Source organism: Tenrec ecaudatus, chromosome 6 (assembly GCF_050624435.1).
Source record: "Tenrec ecaudatus isolate mTenEca1 chromosome 6, mTenEca1.hap1, whole genome shotgun sequence".
NCBI classification, from domain to species: domain Eukaryota; kingdom Metazoa; phylum Chordata; class Mammalia; order Afrosoricida; family Tenrecidae; genus Tenrec; species Tenrec ecaudatus.
In genome coordinates, this window is record NC_134535.1 from 168,985,965 (window position 1) to 169,006,018 (window position 20,054).

At 41.7% G+C, this 20,054-nt stretch overlaps 1 protein-coding gene across 1 annotated transcript in view; it reads left to right on the forward strand.

The window, feature by feature from the left end:
• The window catches only part of SPAG6 (sperm associated antigen 6), a 66,768-nt gene extending 46,968 nt beyond the window's left edge, over positions 1-19,800 (forward strand). The window contains exons 9-11 of the mRNA XM_075553190.1: positions 4,198-4,314; positions 12,423-12,568; positions 18,833-19,800. Of these exons, the coding sequence (XP_075409305.1) occupies positions 4,198-4,314; positions 12,423-12,568; positions 18,833-18,902 (333 nt within the window). The 3' untranslated portion in view covers positions 18,903-19,800. The remainder of the gene's footprint in view (positions 1-4,197; positions 4,315-12,422; positions 12,569-18,832) is intronic.
• Positions 19,801-20,054: the final 254 nt, after the last annotated feature.

A 20,054-nucleotide genomic window follows, 5' to 3' on the forward strand; every position in this document is an offset into this window, starting at 1 on the left:
AACCAGCTCTTATGTCGACAAACAAGATTTGCATACTCATCTCATGGCAGCATTGTTCACAGTAGCCCAGAGGAAATAATCCAAATGTCTATCACCTGGTGAATGGATAAAGAAGATGTGATGATCTTTGTATAGCAAGGCAAAGGAACACAGTACTTCAAAGTACTGCTACCCACTGTGATGGAGATAACACTAAATCCTTCTGCTTAGTGAAAGGAGGCAGACACGAACGCTTACATATTCCACAATCGTCTTTATAGGAATAGTTGAGAGAAGTCAACACTGTAGACAGAAAGGAATTCGTGGTTGCCAGGAGGGAATAGGGAATGACTAACAGGCATGAGTTTTGGTTTTGGGATAATCAAAATGGCTCAGAGTTAGATTGTGGAGATGGTTGCATAACTTAGAATGTAGGAACAGTCACTGGCTTGGAGGCTTAAGCGAAGGGAAAGTTGTGGTTAACAAATTCTTATCTCTAAAAAGACTTAAGCCCAAAATGTACATATAAACAAAATCTTAATGTTAATCATGCTAATATTTATTTCATGCTGGATCATTTAGCATTTTATGAATGAGATTTTCTGTATTGAAAAATATAACCAAAAGTCAAGTGTCTTTATTCCAAGCTCAAATCTAATGTCGTTAGATTGCTTTCTAACGTTCTTGAGCAGTAACAACTGCAGGACATGACCAACTCGGAACTAGTAGGATTAGGATAAAACTATGAGAGGGCTTCAAAATGTTCATGGAAAAAATTCATTGATCTTTTCATCCCGTTTTCTCATGAACCCTTTGACACCCCATGTATTTAAGCACAGTGGATCCAATATGTTGTGCAGTAGCAGTAGATCCATAGCACTTAAATTTACCGTATATACTCGAGTATAAGCCCGGTTTTTAAAAATCGTTTTATTAGAAGCTCATACAACTCTTATCACAATCCATACACACATCAGTTGTGTAAAGCACATGTGTACATTCGTTGCCCTCATCATGCTCAAAACATTTGCTCTCCCTTTCAGCCCCTGGCATCAGCTCCTCATTTTTCCCCCTCCCTCCCCGCTCTCCTCTTCCTCGTGAACCCTAGATAATTTATACATTATTATTTTGTCACTTCTTGCTGTGTCTGACGTCTCCCTTCACCCCCCTTTTCTGTTGTCCGTCGCCCAGGGATGAGATCACATGTAGATCCTTGTAATCGGTTCTCCCTTTCCAACCCACCCTCTGTCTGTCCTCCCAGTATTGCCACTCACACCACTGGTCCTGAAGGGATCATCCTCCCTGGATTCCCTGTGTTTCCAGTTTCTATCTGTACCAGTGTCCATCCTCTGGTCTAGCCAGACTTGCAAGGTAGAATTGGGATCATGATAGTGGGGGGAGAGGAAGCATTTAGGAACTAGAGGAAAGTTGTATATTTCATCGTTCCTACATCACACCCTGTCTGGCTCATCTGCCCAAAACCCTTCTGTAAGGGGATGTCCAATGGCCTACAAATGGGCTTTGAGTCTCCACTCCACACTCTTCATCTCATTCACAATGATATGATTTTTTGTTCTGATGATCCCTAATACCTGATCCCTTTGACACCTTGTGATCGCACAGGCTGGTGTGCTTCTTCATGTGGGCTTTGTTGCGTCTGAGCTAGATGGCCGCTTGTTTACCTTCAAGCCTTTAAGGCCCCAGACGCTATCTCTTTTGATAGCCAGACACCATCAGCTTTCTTCAGCACATTTGCTCATTCACCCACTTTGTCTTCAGTGATTGTGTCAGGAAGGTGAGCATCGTAGAATATCAATTTAATAGTAGAAAGTTTCCTTGCATTGAGGGAGTACTTGAGTGGAGGCCTAATGTCCTTCTACTACCTTAATACTAAACCTATAAATATATGCACATATATCTATTTCTCCATCCTCACATATAAATATATTTACATGTGTACATGCTTTTGTTTAGACCTCTATAAATGCCCTTTGCCTCCCAGCTCTTTCCTCAATTTCCCTTGACTTTCCTCCTGTCCCACTATCATGCTCAGTCCCCACCTGGGTTTCACCAATTCTTCTTGGTTACATTACCCTTGGTCATGCCCTACCAGGCCTCCTATACCTTCCTCACCACCAATTAAGATCACTTGTTGTTCCCTTGTCCCTGGGTTTGTTAACACCACTCCCTTTCCCCTCAGCTTCCCCTCTCCCATGTCCCCGCGGAACTGTCGGTCCCGTTGTTTTTCCTCCAGATAGTTCAGCCAGCTGATCTTATTTAGACAGACCTGCGGATATAATAATATGCACAAAAACAAGACAGAGGAAAACAAAGCAACAATATACAGCAAAACAACAACAACAAACCAATGACCAAAACAAAACACAACAAGAAAGAAAAGCTTGTAGTTAGTTCAAGGACTGTTTTTTGGCCTTTAGGAGTGTTTTCCAGTCCAGTCTGTTGGGGCACCATGCCCTGGTCCCAATGTCCACCTTCAGCATTCCCTGGAGACCTTGCTGCTCAGTTCCCTTGCTGTTCCGTTGCACCCCCTTAGGGTTTTGCCTCAGTGTGGCGGGATCAGATCAGGCGCAATTCCCACACTGTGTCTCCGCTGTGTACCCTCTAGGGCTGTGGGTCAGTGAGGGACATCGTGTCTCATAGTGGGGCCGGCCATGTGGTCCTCTCTGTGGATTGGCTGCTCTAATAGGGCACATCGTCCTCAAGTAAGCTGAGTTTTTCCAGCACATTTTTAATGCTGTTTTTGTGGTAAAATTAGGTGCCTCGCTGATAGTCTGGCTGGCTTATACTCGAGTATATACGGTAATTTTTTTGACGTGCTGTCAACCAATGGTGGGTCACAAAGTCACAACGACATGTGATGGGAATTAACAATTTGACTTCCAATTGTATTATGCAACTTACAGAAAGAAGGCTGGCTGTCTTTGATCCATTCACTATTTTGATATAGCTTATAAAACAATGTTTGAGAGCATGTGTGTTGAAAGATAGACAGGTTATACAGGCTGCCTCATGTGGATCTCTGAGAAACCTTAAATGACAATGTTCCATTACTGAAAGCACAAATGTTTTTGGAAGTTTTTGCTGTACCTGTGTCCCTGTTGTAGAATTCATGACGTTTCGAGAGCATTGATAAGTAAGCGTTCACAATTGCTGGATTCTGTTGCTAGCAGACTAGCTCTGCCAGGTCCTCCAGAGATTGTGGGCAATCGAAGAGAAGCTGTAAGGATGCAGTGAACCAGCGCTCCCGACAAGCGGATGTGAAATTCTGGAGGACACATGCACTAGACAAACCCAGTGTGTGGCATAGCTTTCCAAAGTGAAGTGGGCAGCCTGCAGTGACACAGAGAATCACAAACAGCCACGACCTTAAAGCCAAGTGTGCTAATGGGCTCCAGTCACATCAAGGCACTTCTTGAGCCCACGTGAGACTGGGGGCAGCACCACACAGTGGTGAGACCGTGGAGTCCAGGTGAGGGAAGCGAAGAGGAGGGGCAGATGTGGCCACCTAGTCTGACTTGTGCGTCATACCCTTGCTAGTGCCTAGAGGAGCTTTACCCACTGCTGGGAGAGAGCCTGTATCGATTTGCATATGTGCATGGGAAAATGCCTACCCATGAGCCACTGCAGCACAACGGCCGGTGCTCACTGAATATGTGCCTGGTAGAACATTTCTGATTTTCACACCCATGAGCTATGAAACCCTTTGGAGAACATAGAGTGCCTGATACTGGTGTTCTGTGATAAACTGATTCATATATTCATTGTATGAAAGGAGTAGGAAATACTGGTTATCACATAGTTTTATAAATGTAGACTTTTATACTAATATATGTTAATTTATAGCCTAAAATTTATGCTTGATAATTTTAATTCTAATTCCAGTTACCTTATAGGTGTCTTAAGATCTCAATAATGACACTGTATTTTAAGGCTTTACAAAACAACTAGCAGGTTGTTCCATGATAAAACCAATTAAAGATAGGAATATTTCTGCCAAAGAATAGAAAAAAAAAAGAAAGAAAATCCAAAGATTAGACCAGGAAATTGCTTTCATTTTCAAATCCTAGGACTGTGAATTCAAATGGAGCATTATTTAGCAATAAGAAATACATTGAACCTAGTGCGCACACCAATTTTTATCAAGCTTTCATTGATTACTTACTTTGGTATGCATTTTGCTTTGTATTTATTCAACAGAGTAAAAAAGCTATAAAGAATATCCTACAGAAATGCACCTATCTACCAGCTCTCGAACCATTTCTGTATGATGCGCCTCCCAATATCCTGAAGCACGTGGTTGGACAGTTCAGTAAGGTGAGAAGCGTTCTCTTGGCCAATGAGTGGGAGAAGAAAATGAGGTTTCTTAGGGTTTTGTTTTTTAACAGTGTCCGTGGTATGTAATTCACATGTTATGCAATTCAATAATTCGTTCATATTAAGGAGCATTGCACATTCATCACCGAAAATGATTGTAGAACATTTTCTTCTTCCTTGTACTCCTTGGTTTTAGCTCCGCACTTCCCTTCAACCTCCTCTGCCACACCCCCAATCAGTCCGATTACTGTCTGTAGATTTACCCAGGCTGGATTTCACATGCAGAAAAACATACCAAACAACAACAAAAACTAACAACAATAGCAAAGTAAACCAGAGGAAAACCTCAATCAAAAAGAAACCAGGAAATATTTAAAACTCCAACAAATTAAAACAGGTCAACAGGGAGGTCAGACGCTCCTGTTGAGTCATCGCTTCTTCTGTTAGGTGGTGATAGAACTGCACCACTGGGCTCTCACTCCTCTGTACTGACAGGGCAGAGGACATGTGCTAGTCAAATTCACCCAGAAATGAAGCACTTCCTTTGCCCTCGTTTGTTGTTGCTTTTTGTTTTTTAAAACCACAGCTTCTATATTACCTTTAAAATTTTTAACTGTTCTCAGGGATTAAATGGCATGTTAACAAAATGTGCCTTATCCCAGAGGCTCTTTGGCAGTCATTTGGAGTGACTGACGCATTTTATGAATCGTTTCAAGCAGTGAAGCTGTCAGAGTTCTTAGAGGGTTGCAGGTACAAGGTCATAAGATAGCAAGACCAGGCTGCTACAAGTGGGGACAGCCAGGCAGACGGAGTGCTATGCGCCAACGAGGACCGAGTGTCAGTTGTCAGTGACAGTCAGGACACTTGAACTATCAGGGACTGGCTAAATTATGCACCTTGACATATTTCATTTGAGAGGATGGGATTTGTGGAGTGGGGAGGGGGCAGCCCATAGTGGGTCAGGGCTCAGCCTGCAGAGTTGGAGTGTCTAGAGTTCCCGCTTAACGGTTCTAATATCTTTAGCACAGTCTTGACCTCTCTAACCCTTAATTTCATTACCCATAAAACAATTCTTACAGAGCCATTGTAAAGATTAAATATGAGATACTAAATGTAAAGAGGTTAGCTCAATACCAGGCTCTTAGTAGGCATTAAATATAAAATATGTTGTTTTAAAGAAATAAGGCAGGAAGTGACTATTACTACTTAATAAAATTTAAGTAAAAACGAAGAGGGATACAAATAGATTTTAGTTATGGGCTATCATGGTCCGTAAATGAGGTGCTGTCATTTGAATAAGAGCCCTGGTGGTGTATTGGGTTAAATGTTGAGCTAGGAACTGTAAGGTCAGCAGTTTGAAAACGCCCACTGGCTTCTCTGCAAGAGAAAGATGAGGCTTTGCACTCCTGTAAAGATCCCAGCCTTGCCAACCCACGGAGGGCAATTCTACTCTGTCCTGTAGGATTGCTATGCGTTGGAATTGACTTGATGGCAGTCAACTTTGGAGTCTTATTATATACGCATTTGACTAGTCTACACAGTTTTATAATTAATGAGCAAAGGCTGCATATTTCATACCTCTGAAATCAAGACCTGCAGTTAAGTAAGGCTTGTTGTAGGCATTTATCTTAAAGATAGACTGGATGGGCCTTAATGGCTGTTAGTTCTCAGAACTCTTTCCATGAGCTCCAGCAGTTCCCTCAGCTGTCGTGAACATTGGGAAATAGAAGGTGTTTACAGTGCTGACTCCATCCCAGTGTGCAATTCTGCATACGAAACACCTGTGCCACCTCCTAAGAAAATAGTCACATGTGCCTCCCTCCCCACCTTATTTTGGGGGGAGGTAGGAGACATAATGGCATACTTTCCTGACCAACCAACTAACCAAATACTGAAAAGACGAAATTACAGCCAAAGATCAACGGATCTCCCTTTTCATGTCTGTGTGCTTTGATACATCACGTTTAAGAAATTCATCAGCTAATTTGTCATATATGACAGGAGGAGGAGGAGGAGGCAGGAGGAAGGGACTGAGTGGATCACCTAGCAGCTCTTAGAAATGGCTCCTGTTGCTCTTGAACCCATCCCCACTGTGTCCAGCAGACTGTGCTCCTTGGAGAACGTTCAAGACCTTTTTGGAGCAGTTGCTAGACCTTTTTTCTTGGCTTCCTCTGGGTGTGTTTGAAAGGCCAACCTTTCGGGTAAGGAAGTGGTAGGCATTGTCACGTTGGATTCTGACTCATAGGAGTCCGTATGACAGAGCACACCGGCCCTACCCGGCTGCCTAGGCTGTGCTCTTTCTGGAGCAGACTGCCCACTCTCTCCCCTGCAGAGGTCCCTGAGGGGGTTCCAGCTGCCACCCTTTCAGTTAGCTGCTAAGCCAGTAACCACTGTGCCACCTAGGGACTGCACAGAAGAGGATAGTTTACTTTATTTCTGAAAGCTTCGTTTTGTAGTCCAAATCCTTTAGGCTAGTGAGTGAGATACAAAGGTACCCCCAAAAGATGGAAGACCCCACAAAAAGACATTGTATTTAAATTTAAAAAAAAACATCTTTAGAAAAATACTTTTATTGGGAGCTCTTACCTCTCTTATCACAATCCATACATTCCTCCAGTGTGTCAAGCACCTTTGCACATATGCCGCCAGCATCATTTTCAAAGCATTCTCTTCCCACTTGAGCCCCTGACATCAGCTCCCCTTTTCCTCCCCCTCATGAATCCTTGATAAGTTATAGATGATTTTTTCCATATCTTATATCGTCCTCCATCACCCCTCACCCACTTTTCCATTATTCGTCCCCCTGGGAGGGGGTTCTAAGTTGATCCTTGTGATCAATTCCTCCTTTATCCCTCCACCCTCCCCTAAGCCTCCCGGGATCTCTATTCTTCTTATTGGCCCTGAGGGGTTTATCTATCCTGGATTCCCTGTATTGCTGGCTCTTATCTGCAGCAGTGTGCATATTCTGGTCTAATCTGATTTGTAAGGTAGAATTGAGGTCATGATAGTGGGGGGAAGGAAGCACCAAAGAGCTAGAGGAAAGTTGTGTGTTTCATCGGTGCTATACTGCACCCTGACTGGCTCATCTCTTCCCTGTGACCCCTCTGTGAGGTCCAATTGTCTGCAGATGAGTATGGGGTCTCCACTCCATGTCCCCTGCCCAATTCACCTTGGGTATGGTTTTATTCTGTGTCTTAGATGGCTGATACCTGATCCCATTGACACCTCATGATCACACAGGCAGGTGTGCTTCATCCATGTGGACTTTCTTGCTTCTGATCTAGGTGGCTGCTTGTTTATCTTCAAGCCTTTAAGACCCCAGAAGCTATATCTTTTGATAGCAGGGCACCACCAGCTTTCGTCACCACATATGTTTATGCACCCATTTGTCTTCAGTGATCGTGTAGGGAAGGTGAGCATCACAGAATGCTGGATTGTTAGAACAAAGTATTCTTGTGTTAAGTGAGTATTTGAGTTAAGGCCCAGTGTCCATCTGCAACTTTAATTCTAACATATAGATGTGAATACATAGTTCTATTCCCCTCATTATATATGTATATATATACATATATGTATATATGTGTGTATATACATATACATAAGTACATGCCTGTATTTAGGCCTCTATAAATGTCCTTTGTCTCCTGGTTCTTTCCTCTATTTCCTTTTTACTTCCCTCTTATCCCACCATCATGTTCGGCATTCATTTGGGTTTAGTCATTCCTCGCTGCTACATTGCCCATGACCGAGCCCCACTAGTCATCCTATGACCTTCCTTCCATTGATTTTAGTTCACCTGTTGTTCCCTTGTCCCTAGGTTGGTTGGGAGCACCCCCTTGCTTTCTCCCACCTCCCCTTCTCTTGTATCCCTCCGGAGCCTTTGGTCCCTTTTTTTCATCTTCAAATTATTTGTCCCGCCTTGTTTATCTAGATAGACATGCAGATACATTAATAAGTGCAAAATCCAGGCAAATAAAACAAAGGCAGTCAAAACCAACAAAACAATAACAACAGCAAAAACAAAATAACAATAACAAAAAGAAAGCCACTGACAAAAATGGAAAAAGCCATATAAATAGTTCAAGATCTGTTGGCCTTTATGAGTGTTTTCCAGTAGAGTCTGATGGGGTGCCACGCCCTGTCTCCAAAGTCTATTTTTGGTATTCTCTGGGGGTTTCGTCACTCTGCTTCCCCTGCTGCTCTGATGCATGCCCTCAGTGCCTCGCCCCAGCGTGATGGGGCCAGACCGTGCACGATTCCCACACTGTGTCTCCAGTGCCAGTCCCTGCGGCGCCATGTTTCAGTGAGGGATGCTGTGTCTGTGGTGGGGCAGGCCTTACCGTCCACCCCGTGCACTGTCTGCTCTGAGCAAGAACATCGTCCTTGGGGCTTGGTGGGCCAGGATGTACTCTCCTCCCTCTCCATCCCTTTTCATTTCTCCCATGTGCTCTGTTCTGACTCGCCCCTCTCCCCAAGCTGTAGCCCCAGTGGTGTCCTCTGAAGTGCATTCTGAGGGGGTGGGAGGAGGTAATAAGGTAATCTTATGATCTTCAAAGTACTCTCCATTATACTTAATACATTTGTCAAATCTGTGATTCCATTCTTGGAAACCTTTTTCAAACTCATCTCTTTGGATGGCAGACTGCACCTCCCTCATTTTTTCCTTTTCCTCTTTCATGTCCCTCTTTATTAGCAGAAACAGCAACGTTATGAAAGAACTAGGAGACAAAGGGCATTTATAGAGGTCTAAATAAAGGCATGTACATATGTAAATATATTTTTATAAATGAGGATGGGGAAATAGATCTATGTGCATATGTTTATAAGTTTAGTATTAAGGTAGCAGATGGACATTGGGTCTCCACTCAAGTACTCCCTCAATGCAAGAATACTTTTTCTATTAAACTAGCATTCCATGATGCTCACCTTCCTGACACAATCGCTGAAGACAAAGTGGGTGAATAAGAAAATGTGAAATAAGAAAATGTGGTGAAGAAAGCTGATGGTGCCCAGCTGTGAAAAGATATAGGGTCTAGGGTCTTAAAGACTTGAAGGTAAACAAGCGGCCATCTAGCTCAGAAACACAAAGCCTACATGGAAGAAGCACACCAGCCTGTGTGATCATGAGGTGCCAAAGGGCTCAGTTATCAGGCATCAAAGAACAAAAAATCAAATCATGTGAATGAAGGGGAGTTCAGTTTGGGGACCCAAGACCCATCTTTAGGCAACTGGAAATTCCCTTACAGAAGGGTCCTGGGGAGGAGACGAACCAGTTAAGATATAGTGTAGCAATGATGAAACATACAACTTTACTCTAGTTCATAAATGCTTCCCCCTCTCCAACTATCATGATCCCAGTTCTACTTTACAAATCTGGTTAGACCAGAGGATGTACACTGGTACAGATAGGAACTGGAAACAGGGAATCCAGGGTGGATCATCTCTTCAGGACCAGTTCTGAGAGTGGTGATACCGGGAGGGTGGAGGGAAGGTGGGGTGGAAAGGGGAAACCAATTACAAGGATCTACATATAACCTCCTCCATGGAGATTGGACAACAGAAAAGTGGGTGAAGGGAGACATCGGACAGTGTAAGATATGACAAAATAATAATAATTTATAAATTATCAAGGGTACATGAGAGAGGGGGGAGCAGAGAGGGAGAGGAAAAAATTAGCTGATACCAAGGGCTCAAGTAGAAAGCAAATGTTTTGAGAATGATGATGGCAACAAATGTACAAATGTGCTTGACACAATGGATGTATGTATGGATTGTGATAAGAGTTGTATGAACCCCCAATAAAATGATTAAAAAAACAAACCCAGTGACTCGGTGAGTCAGGTGTGCAGGGCAAGAAAGGCATGCTGCTTTTTGTGTTTTGTGCTTTTTGCCAAGCACTGGCTCACTGAGATGGCCATGTGAGCACATGGATTGTCATGGTGGCAAAACCAGTCCCTTGTCTGCCACAAATCAGGTAAATTTTTATCACACACCATTAGGCTATCTTTTCAGAACCTCTAAATAGAAAGCTTGATTCACAGTCTGACCTGGTGGAAAGAAAGCCAAATGCACTACAAGTGGACATTGTTGTCTGTTCAGGAAGTTGTTGCATGTCCAAAATGAGGTCTGTCAGCAGTCAACATTTCAGCTATTTTGAAATGAGAAAACCCACTCATGCACTTGAGTTTTTCCCATAGCGCTGTCCCTACAAGCTGTGTTCCACATCACAACAGTTTCTGCGGGAGTTTTCCCAAACAGGAAACAAAATTTCACAGCTGCATGCTGTTCTCTTAAATCACAGAAAATGAGGTTTAAGCAATACTGCTTTCACGAAAAAATTAACTGTGGCCAGCGAGAACCAGCCCAGGCGATTCCCCGGGTGCGCGCATTCAGAGCGAGCTGCCTGATGCCCTGTGATCACCCAAAGTGCTTACTCTGAAAGCTCTGTCCAGTGGAACTTTTCCAGTGTGGGGGGGTGAGGGGTGCCCCCTTGCAATTCTAGTTTCATTTAACTTACTGTGACAGTGAATTCTAACCTATTTTAAGAATTCAAAGTAAGTCACTAAAGTAACTAATAATAAGTCCATGGACTGTGAAATAAATCTTCTCAAATAAAGACAATCATGTAGTTTTATAAAAAGGCCTTCTGGAATATTTGTGCCAGTCAGAATTTTGTGTGCTTTTTGTGTGTGCTTTTAATCTAAGGATACCACAGCCCTAGAAAGTGATGGGGAAGCAAGGCAGAAGGTGAAAATATTTGTTATATGTGCCCTGGGACAGAGACAGGAGGTAATGCAAATTCTCTGGGCCAAATAAAACATTTAAAATGTTAGTTCTATAGGCAATTTCATTAAAAAAACCCTATTAACAGAATAATTTATTATCCAGTTGACATAAATATTAGTAAGATCCTTTTGTAGTTTTAAGTATTTAAGTGCCTATTATTTTAATAGATTAAAAAGAGAGAGAGAGACAAGTTCTTCTTCATGGAACTCTGAAATCATGGGAGCCCAGACAAAGCAATTAGAAAGCATTTTACTGTACTTGGCTTCATGATAAATTTAATTTTTAAAATGAAATAATAAGTGGATATAGGCCAAGGTCTTTGGAGAAGGCTTCGGTAGAGGAAATGCAAAGGGAAAAGCTAGTCCTCGGAAAAAGGATTAGACTGGAGGGGAAGGGGGTCTTTTGTCAGAGGGCAGAGCAGTGATCTTAGGAGCAGGAAGCCCCACTTTTCAGGCCCACCCACATCCTCTCACAGCCACGGGTCTCTTCTTTTGCATAATTAATTTCTTCATCTCTCCTGCCTCCTGTCTCCCACCCTTACAAACATTCTCGGCTCCCTGTGACCCCAGGAACAAACAAAGTCACCAGTCCCAAGCCGCCCGCCCGTCTCATCCGAGTGCTCTTCAGGAGACCCTGCAGTCTGACTTTGCCACCTTACTTCCTGTGCCCTCCTCAGTGGACAGTCACTGGCACCTAACCTCCTCGGCTTCCTGCTCCAGAAGTCCTTTAATTGTCAGCACGGTGGTTTTTCTTTTTAGTCCTCACTGGTTGACTGTTAAGTCTTCTCTTGGAATTTCTCTGCCTACGCCTTGTATGTTCAATAATTTGTCAAACATTCATTGAGATTGATGGGGTGCCAGGCAGCAGGGATGTAAATGAGTGAATGTTAACGGGTTTTGTCCAGTGACATTTATGTGTGACGGACAAATAAACAGATAATCAGAATATTATGTGGTGAGTGTGCCCATAAGAGACACAGCAGGCCCAGCTGGGAAGAAAGGCCAAGGGAGCCCCAGAGAAGGTTTCTTGAAAGAGATGACATACGAGCTGAGTCTCAAAACTGAGTCCGAAGAGTTAGCAAAGGGCTGGGGTTGGCTCCGTGGACTGTGGGAGGCGTTGTAGGAAGAAGAAAACACGGGCATAGGACTGATGCAGACGGGAATGTTAGAATGCGGTTTGCTTCCATTCACCACAGTGAGGCACTTATGCTGTACGTCCATGGAGCACAGATTCACTTTTACAGATGCTCAGAACGAATGCTTTCTCAGGAATAAAAAAGTCGTTTAAAGAATATGTAATTCATACGCCCTTCGCTTTTCAAGGTGCTGCCGCATGATAGCAAGGCTCGAAGGCTTTTTGTGACAAGTGGTGGACTTAAAAAGGTTCAAGAGATAAAAGCAGAACCCGGATCTCTCCTTCAGGAGTATATCAACAGCATTAATAATTGTTACCCAGAGGAGATAGTAAGGTATGGAAAATGGATTTTGAGATGCCCCATGTTAACATGATGTTTGTTTTGAAATCTAGATTTTATATCCACTGTGCCAATAAAGATGGGACCCTGGTGCAGTGGTTATACACCGAGCCACTAACCACAGGTCAGAAGTTCGAACCCAGGTGCTGCTCCAGAGGAGAAAGAGGAGGCTTTTGGCTCCTGTAAAGATTTACCAAGTGGCAGTTCTACTCTGCCCTGTGGGGTAACTATGAGTTGGACTGGACTCAATGGCAGTGAGTTTGGTGGAGTTTTTTTGTTTTGTTTCTTTTGCTGTCAAAATGTGAGCATTGAAGTACTACTAGATGAGACCCTGTCCATGCCTTTACTTCTCTCTCGACCGCTTTCCTCCTCCCCCAAATGAAATACAAAGGGGCTTCAAACAGCTTATGGAAAAGGTATGAAAAGATACTTTCCCAGACTTTTGAGAGCCCATTCATAATGTTCTGATTGATAGATACACTTGCAAGTCAAGCTGGAGGGCCTTTTGAGAGATTTCTCTGCTAATTTTACATATATGCCTTACCAAATAGTGTCCAAACAGTGGTAACAATTAATTATTAAATTAATAAAACAGATAGGATATAAAATTTCTTCAGCCTATTAATTGTATACACCTAATTTAGAAAAGGCCTATAGTTTCTAAATCCATGTGCCCAGTTTGCTGTATATTACTTTTCTGCCTTAGCTTACACGGAGGGGAATATTACAAGTATGAAAGAGGTGTTGAGTGGTAAAAGGAAGATTGCTGAATGCTGGAAAGTAACTTCTGTATACGTGCTAGATACAGGTACTGCTGAGTAACGCAGCAGAAAGCTGTTTCACGATTAATACACGTATGTATTTTAAATGAGGTTGATTTTCACAGACCCAAGCCTTGTCCTTTTAACCTGAAGGAGAATGGTACCAGTAAATCCAAAATAAGTAAAAGCAACATTACCCAGAAGATACAGAATTACTTTAACATAGGAATCCTGAAAAGTACCCACAAAATATGCAGGCTGAAAAAACACACTTGGAAAAATTTTTCCAATCCTACCCTTATTGCTCATTTTTGCCCTAATTCTGATGTTAATACATTAGAAAATATAAACTTTCATTTTTAAAACTGTGTTATAACATATCTGTTCATCCTTCCTCTTTAATACCAGTGATTTTAATACAATGCTAATATTTTATAACCAGAAAATTATTTCTCTAAGATAAAAATTTTGCTTTTAATTCACATGTATTCTATCAGCAATTTATTTCAAGAGATATGCATTTATGCTCTTTTGAGAAGTTTATGAAAACAACTTGACCAATAGACTTTCACTAACTTAACTTTGAAAGTATTAATGTATAGGATATATCAAAGAAGTAATTATAGCAAAATATCTACTATTATATATTATATACAAATACAAAGAAATCCATACTCTATAGAATATGTCAAATCACTAGGCGAAAGAAGATGTAAAGATCTTTTATCAAAAATTAAACTTCATCTTTGTACATGGAATGTAAGTCCCTTTTGGAAGAATGCTGCTTTCTGTGAATTAAGATAACTTTCCTAACAGTTTCTTAACCTAAATATTATAAACAGCTAAAAGAAAGTAAACTGAAATAGTTCCACAGTGGAATGAGCTATTCGAATCAACCAGTATAAAACCTCTTCATAAATGGACTTAAATTTTCATTTTTACTATTTTCTGTGAGTGCTTGAACTGAGCAACCAGTGTAAATAAAGAACTTGGTCAAGTTAAACTTTGATGTAGGTTTTTAATCAGAAGACCTTTGTCAATTTTGAATTTGTACCCTGTGACCTATGGTTTCATTTAAAAATGTGCCTAAACACCATGAAGAATCATGGTTAGTTGACAAACTTTTTCAAATTCCCGATGTTTTGTAATGAATTAGGTTTGCAAAAGATGTTGTATAGAAATCTCTGAAAACTTGTGTTTCTGTGAAAATAGGTAAGCTTAATCTCAAAAATGTTTTTTTTGGTTCTTGTATTTCTTGAAACTTACAAGGTGACAATTTTAGAAAAAATTATTTTTAATGTTTTGTATTGTCCTCCATTAATGCTATTACGATGGTTAAGAACTGTGATAGAGGAAGGTGATATGATGAGAGGTCAAGTCTCCAGGAATAGAAGTTTGAAGACCTAAGCTCTAGTCTTGTCTCTGCTGTATCCAGCTCTGTGTATCTGTGTTGGACAGGGTTCTCTAGAGAGACAAACCAGATTGCTAGTAATTATATATAAATATATTTATAAAGATAGCTATATAATACAAGAAATGAACCGTTAAATTATATACAGATAGATAATACAAGAAATTAACAGTTAAGTTATAAAGCAGTGAGACACTGGCAGTCCTTTAAGGCTTGAGAGCCACCAGTTGCCAGTCCCCTTCTGTAGAGACAGCTGGGCTATATGTACCCAGGCAGCAAACAGCAAGGCAGGTCACCAACTGTCACCAACTGTCGGTCCCCAGCTCCAGAGACGAACATTCCAATCGTGTGGGATTAAAGGGACCTCAACTTACAGCGACACAGTCCACAGGCTAGGCATCCCACAGGTAGTGTACCCCTTTAAACTGAGGCACAGAACAAGCAAGGTTAGGCTCACCGAGCCATTTATCCCTCTGTCCTTCAGTTAATCCTACTTGTTTATCGGCTAGGCTGACACAATAAACTATCGCAGTATCCAATGACAGGAGCCTTGGTGGCATAATGGGTTACGCACTGGAATGCTAACCACAGTGTCAGCAGTTCGAAACCACAAGCCCTTCATAAGAGAAAGATGAGGCAGTTTGCTCCTGTCAAGAGTTACAGTCTCAGAGGAGCACAGGGGCAGGTTTACCCTGCCTTGTGGGGTTGCTGAGGAGCCCTGGTGTGTTGGGCCTTTGATCTGAGTGCTCAGCCATTCTAAACCACTAGCCAGCTCCAAGGGAGAAAGACAAGAAACCACCATAAGGAGTTGTAGCCTTGGAAATGAGCAGGGAGAGTTCTTCCCTGTTCTATAGGGTCACGGTGAGTTGACATCGACTTGATGGCAGTGATTTTTTTTTTAATGTTTTCTGGGGAGAATTTACTTAGGGGAGATAATCTAATTTGGGGACGCATGTACCCAGTTTTCTACTCCGCCCATTTTCTGTTATCACAACAATTACTAGTACACAATAGAATTATAATCCAAACTCCACATGGGTTGGGATAGCATTGGATGATAGCCAGAAGGACGGGGCTTCTGGTTGGTCTTCCGTATGGGTACTTTCCTGAGGAGTGTGGCTGCCAACAAGGGCGGGAGTGTTGAACAATCCCAGGTTTCTGTCTTAGTCCCAACTACTTACCAGACCACGGACCTTGGAGACAGTACTTAGGGCCCTTTCAGCCACAGTTTCCTTATCTGTAAAATGTGGATGATTGCCTACTTTGTAGAGTTGCCAGGATTAAATGAGATAACGCTTATAACTTTGTTAGCTCAGAGGGCTTGCTCATGGACAGAATTCAGCTCAGTGAATACCTGTTCTTATCCTCTCAGGATTTCCTATATTCATGCTATTGCCATTAAATACAAGGTTTAGGATAAAATAAAGCATCGTAATGATGCAGGATGCAAGCTACGTAGCAGCACTTGGTCATTTATTAGTTTTCACTGTTTTGCTTTTGAGGGTAAATGCACATCAGGCAAATTTTAATTTCAATTTTGAAAACATAAGAAACACAAGTAAAGATTATTATCATTAGATCCAAATTGCTTTTAGTTTCCGTGTAGGGGTTCCAGTTTTCCTTCAAAAGAGAGACTGCTTTTTAATTGCTCAGCATTAGATAGGGTCTAGCTGGACTGGGCTTTCTGACGGTTGGTGGACAACTTTACACATCTATTTATGGGTTTATCTCCTAAGATGCACACATACTCTACCTGCACCGGGGAAGGTTAGGTAACTCTGAGGGTGTCCACGGTTGAAGGAAGGGATACATGTTGCGTGCGCTTCCTTCCCCGTGGGGGTCACAGACTGGAGTCTGAGGCCCTGGGCAGTACTGTGGCAATCGCAGTTAGCTTGGAGGACAGCCAGCTAAAACCTCAAGAATTACTGGTATGTCCTAATTGATCTGAAAGCAGCATTATCCAGTAGAGAAATTGAATGTGATAGCCACTGTGTAATTTAGAATTTTCTAGTGGCCCCAGTTTAAAAAGTAAATGAAACAGGTAAAATAAATGTTAATAATATAGTTTCTTTAACCTAGTTTAACACCCTCCCCCCAAATAATCAGAATTTCAACTTATAATAGATATAAAAATAATACTGAGAACTCCCTTTTGTTTCTTCTTCTTTTTGAAATACCCAGGCTTTGATAATCTGGTATGTATTTTATCATCGCTGGCACATCACAATTCAGATGCTAAATTTCATCAGAAATATTTTGTCTGTATAAAATTTACATGAATTTAGATGGAAAGGTAGATTCAGTAGCCACGTCAAACATAACCAAACATTTTCCAATAAGTGAATGGAGTTTCCATGTTTAAAATGAACCAAAACGAAATGACGATTTAGTCCTGTTCCACTCGCCATTATTTCCAGGGTTGAATTCCCCTATCTGGCCAGTGGCTACCATCTCAAACCGCAGACTTGATGAAGTGCTGTTGGATTTTTTCTAACTTACATAATTTCATATTAAAAAGTACTTCTGACTGCCACACACAGCCTAGGAAGGTGACACCGGCTTTAAAATTAGCGACTCATTCAGACAGACGCAATTGTAATATCTCAGTGTAAGAAAACCTCTTAAGAAGTCCAGGGTTGATGGACGCTGTTTTCAAGCGTGGGAGACTTTTAGAGCAGAAGCATTCTTCAAGGCAGTTCGTGTGGATGCTCATTGGTACGTACTACCCTCTTTAACCAAGCAGCCTAGAAACGCACCATTGAAAAACCACAGCTGGCTTTCATGTCTTAATTGGACCGACTATGGAAGAAATAATTAAGGTGACATAAATTAATGAGGTTAACTGTCAAGTATTTGAGATGAAATAAAAATCATAAAGGACAAAGCAAAAGCCCCTTCCACCCTTGCATTGGGTTTTAGCTGGAGAAAATGCTGAAGGTGGGTTGGGCATTTTAGTGCTTTGAAAAATTTTAAGAGACCTAGCTTAGGTTTTCGATCCATTTCTTATATGCTAGAATGTCTGCTAAATTTGATTTGACATCCTTTTATATGAATGTAATTTTTTTCACATATCAAGCAAGCATCCCACCAGGCATTAATCATTGTTTAATAATTTATACTAAACATTTTATACAATGTTAAATTTATAATGCTATAGTTGTTCAAGAATCATGAAAATGAATGGTTAATTTCCAAGGCTTCTATGATAAAATATTTTATAAGCCATTTATTAAATAGTTCTTTAATGTGAATTATACTCCCAGAAATTTGTTTAGATAGTGACCATATCTGGTAAAAATATAGACGAGCATAATCCCTAAGGGAACCAGAATGCAGAAGTTGATTAGTAATGCTAGACTTTTTTTGGTCCGACTTAGGAAAAACAATGTACTAGCTATAATTAAAGCTGAATCAGTCATTTTCCTTGTGACGTTCTGCTGTTTATTTGATTCCAACTCATACTACCCTATAGATAGAGCAGAACTGGTCCATCAGGTTTCCAGGATGTAAATATTCATAGAAGCAGAAAACCTCATCACCCCTCTGCGAGAAAGTCAGTGTAATAAGAATAAATACAGTCTCTTTGATAAGAGACCAACGCTGGATTAAAGCATCTTGCCTTGAAAAGAACTACTCCTGTTTACTTTTGTGCTGTTACATGTAAATTCAGCACAAAGAGAGATTATCTTCTTCGCCAGTCTTTAGCTTTGAGTATCATTCAAACTAAATAACCCAGCTCACTGCCATTGAACTCATTCCGGCTCCTAGCTGCCCTCTGAGACAGAGTGGACCAGCCAGAGTGTGTAAATCTTGCCTGGGCAGAGTGTGTGGCAGAGTGTGTAAATCTTGCCTGGGCAGAAGGCCTCCTCTCTCCCCCTTAGAGCAGAGGGTGGTTTGGGGCTGCTGACCTTGTGGTTACCTGCCCCTGCACACTAGGCCACCACCCCTCCTGCATGATTATTGAGGGCTTATTTGAGGTTCCATTCATAGATTGATTTCTGATAACTACCGTATATGACATTGAATCATTGATGTCTTCTCTACTGGGTTTTCCACAGGTGTCTAATAGCGTGCTTCCTCTTGCAGGTACTACTCCCCTGGATATTCAGACACACTTCTGCAGAGGGTGGACAGCTACCAGCCCCTGATTAACTAAGTCAAGTTAGGGTTTGATGCCCACACTCACAGCAAAGTACTTATGAATAATCATTGTTAAAACTCGTTCTAAATATTTAGGCTAAATGCATTCTTGATTTATTCCGTGTGAAAGACATTGAGATAATATTTTTAAAGTTGGTACAATTCTTAACTTCACGATATCAGAAACTATTAAGTGGTCATTTACCCTAGAGGTAGATTTTTAAACGGCAGTAAAGTTTTATAAAGCATTTAAGAATTTGTTACTGTACTAGTGAAAAATCTCTCTCAAACTAATCCCCCTCCCACCCCTCACATCCTCAGCGAGATTTAGCTAAGGGATGATCTTTTTAAAAGGTCCTTAGTTATTGTGAATTCCTTATACTCACTGCAAAGCTGCCCTTGGAAACTCTACAATAGGATCCAGAGGGGCATCGTCAAAAAAAGAAACCAGTGACAAGGAAAACCCCTGGGCACATTAAATTGACGCTGAGGCTGGTTACATAATCCCACCAACCAAACATCTTGGCTGTGAGGATACTGTGTGCAGTTGCCCTAAGGCCCTCTGGAGACCTGCTCTCTGTCACAAGTGGCTGTGTCCTCTTCCTTCTCCTTTCTGCTCCTCACTGGGCTCGGCCGGAGGGTAAGCAGTGTGCTGGTGCTGCACACACACTGGCAGTTTCACTGCCGGGGTTCTCAGCCTTTGCCTTTATTTGTGTCTGAGCACAGAATCAGTCCTGCACAGCATCTTTGGTATTCCCTGGTCTGAGCTTCACTTCCCCAAATTTCACAGGTTGCATTTTCAGGAACTTAATGGAATTAATTTGCAAAAAACACCATCAGGCCCAGACGTTACATGTATGTTCACTTTAGAAGCTGAATGGGGGAAGTGGGGGGGATTTCAATAAAGATTTAAATGAAAGCATCATTATATAATTGTTGGCTTCATTTTTCCTGCCTGGTGTGTGTCTGGCGTGGGAGAATTTGTGATCAACTTGAGAGTCGGGGTTAGATGGAAATGTGTGTCTTTTGATCCAAAGGAGTGGGAAACCTTTTTTTTTTTTTTTCTGCGAAGGCCACTTGGATGTTGCTCACATCATTCGTGGACCACACTGGGCAAACATTTCAGTAACTCGCCTCTCACTTGGGTGTGCTGCATGTGCTGTCAGTC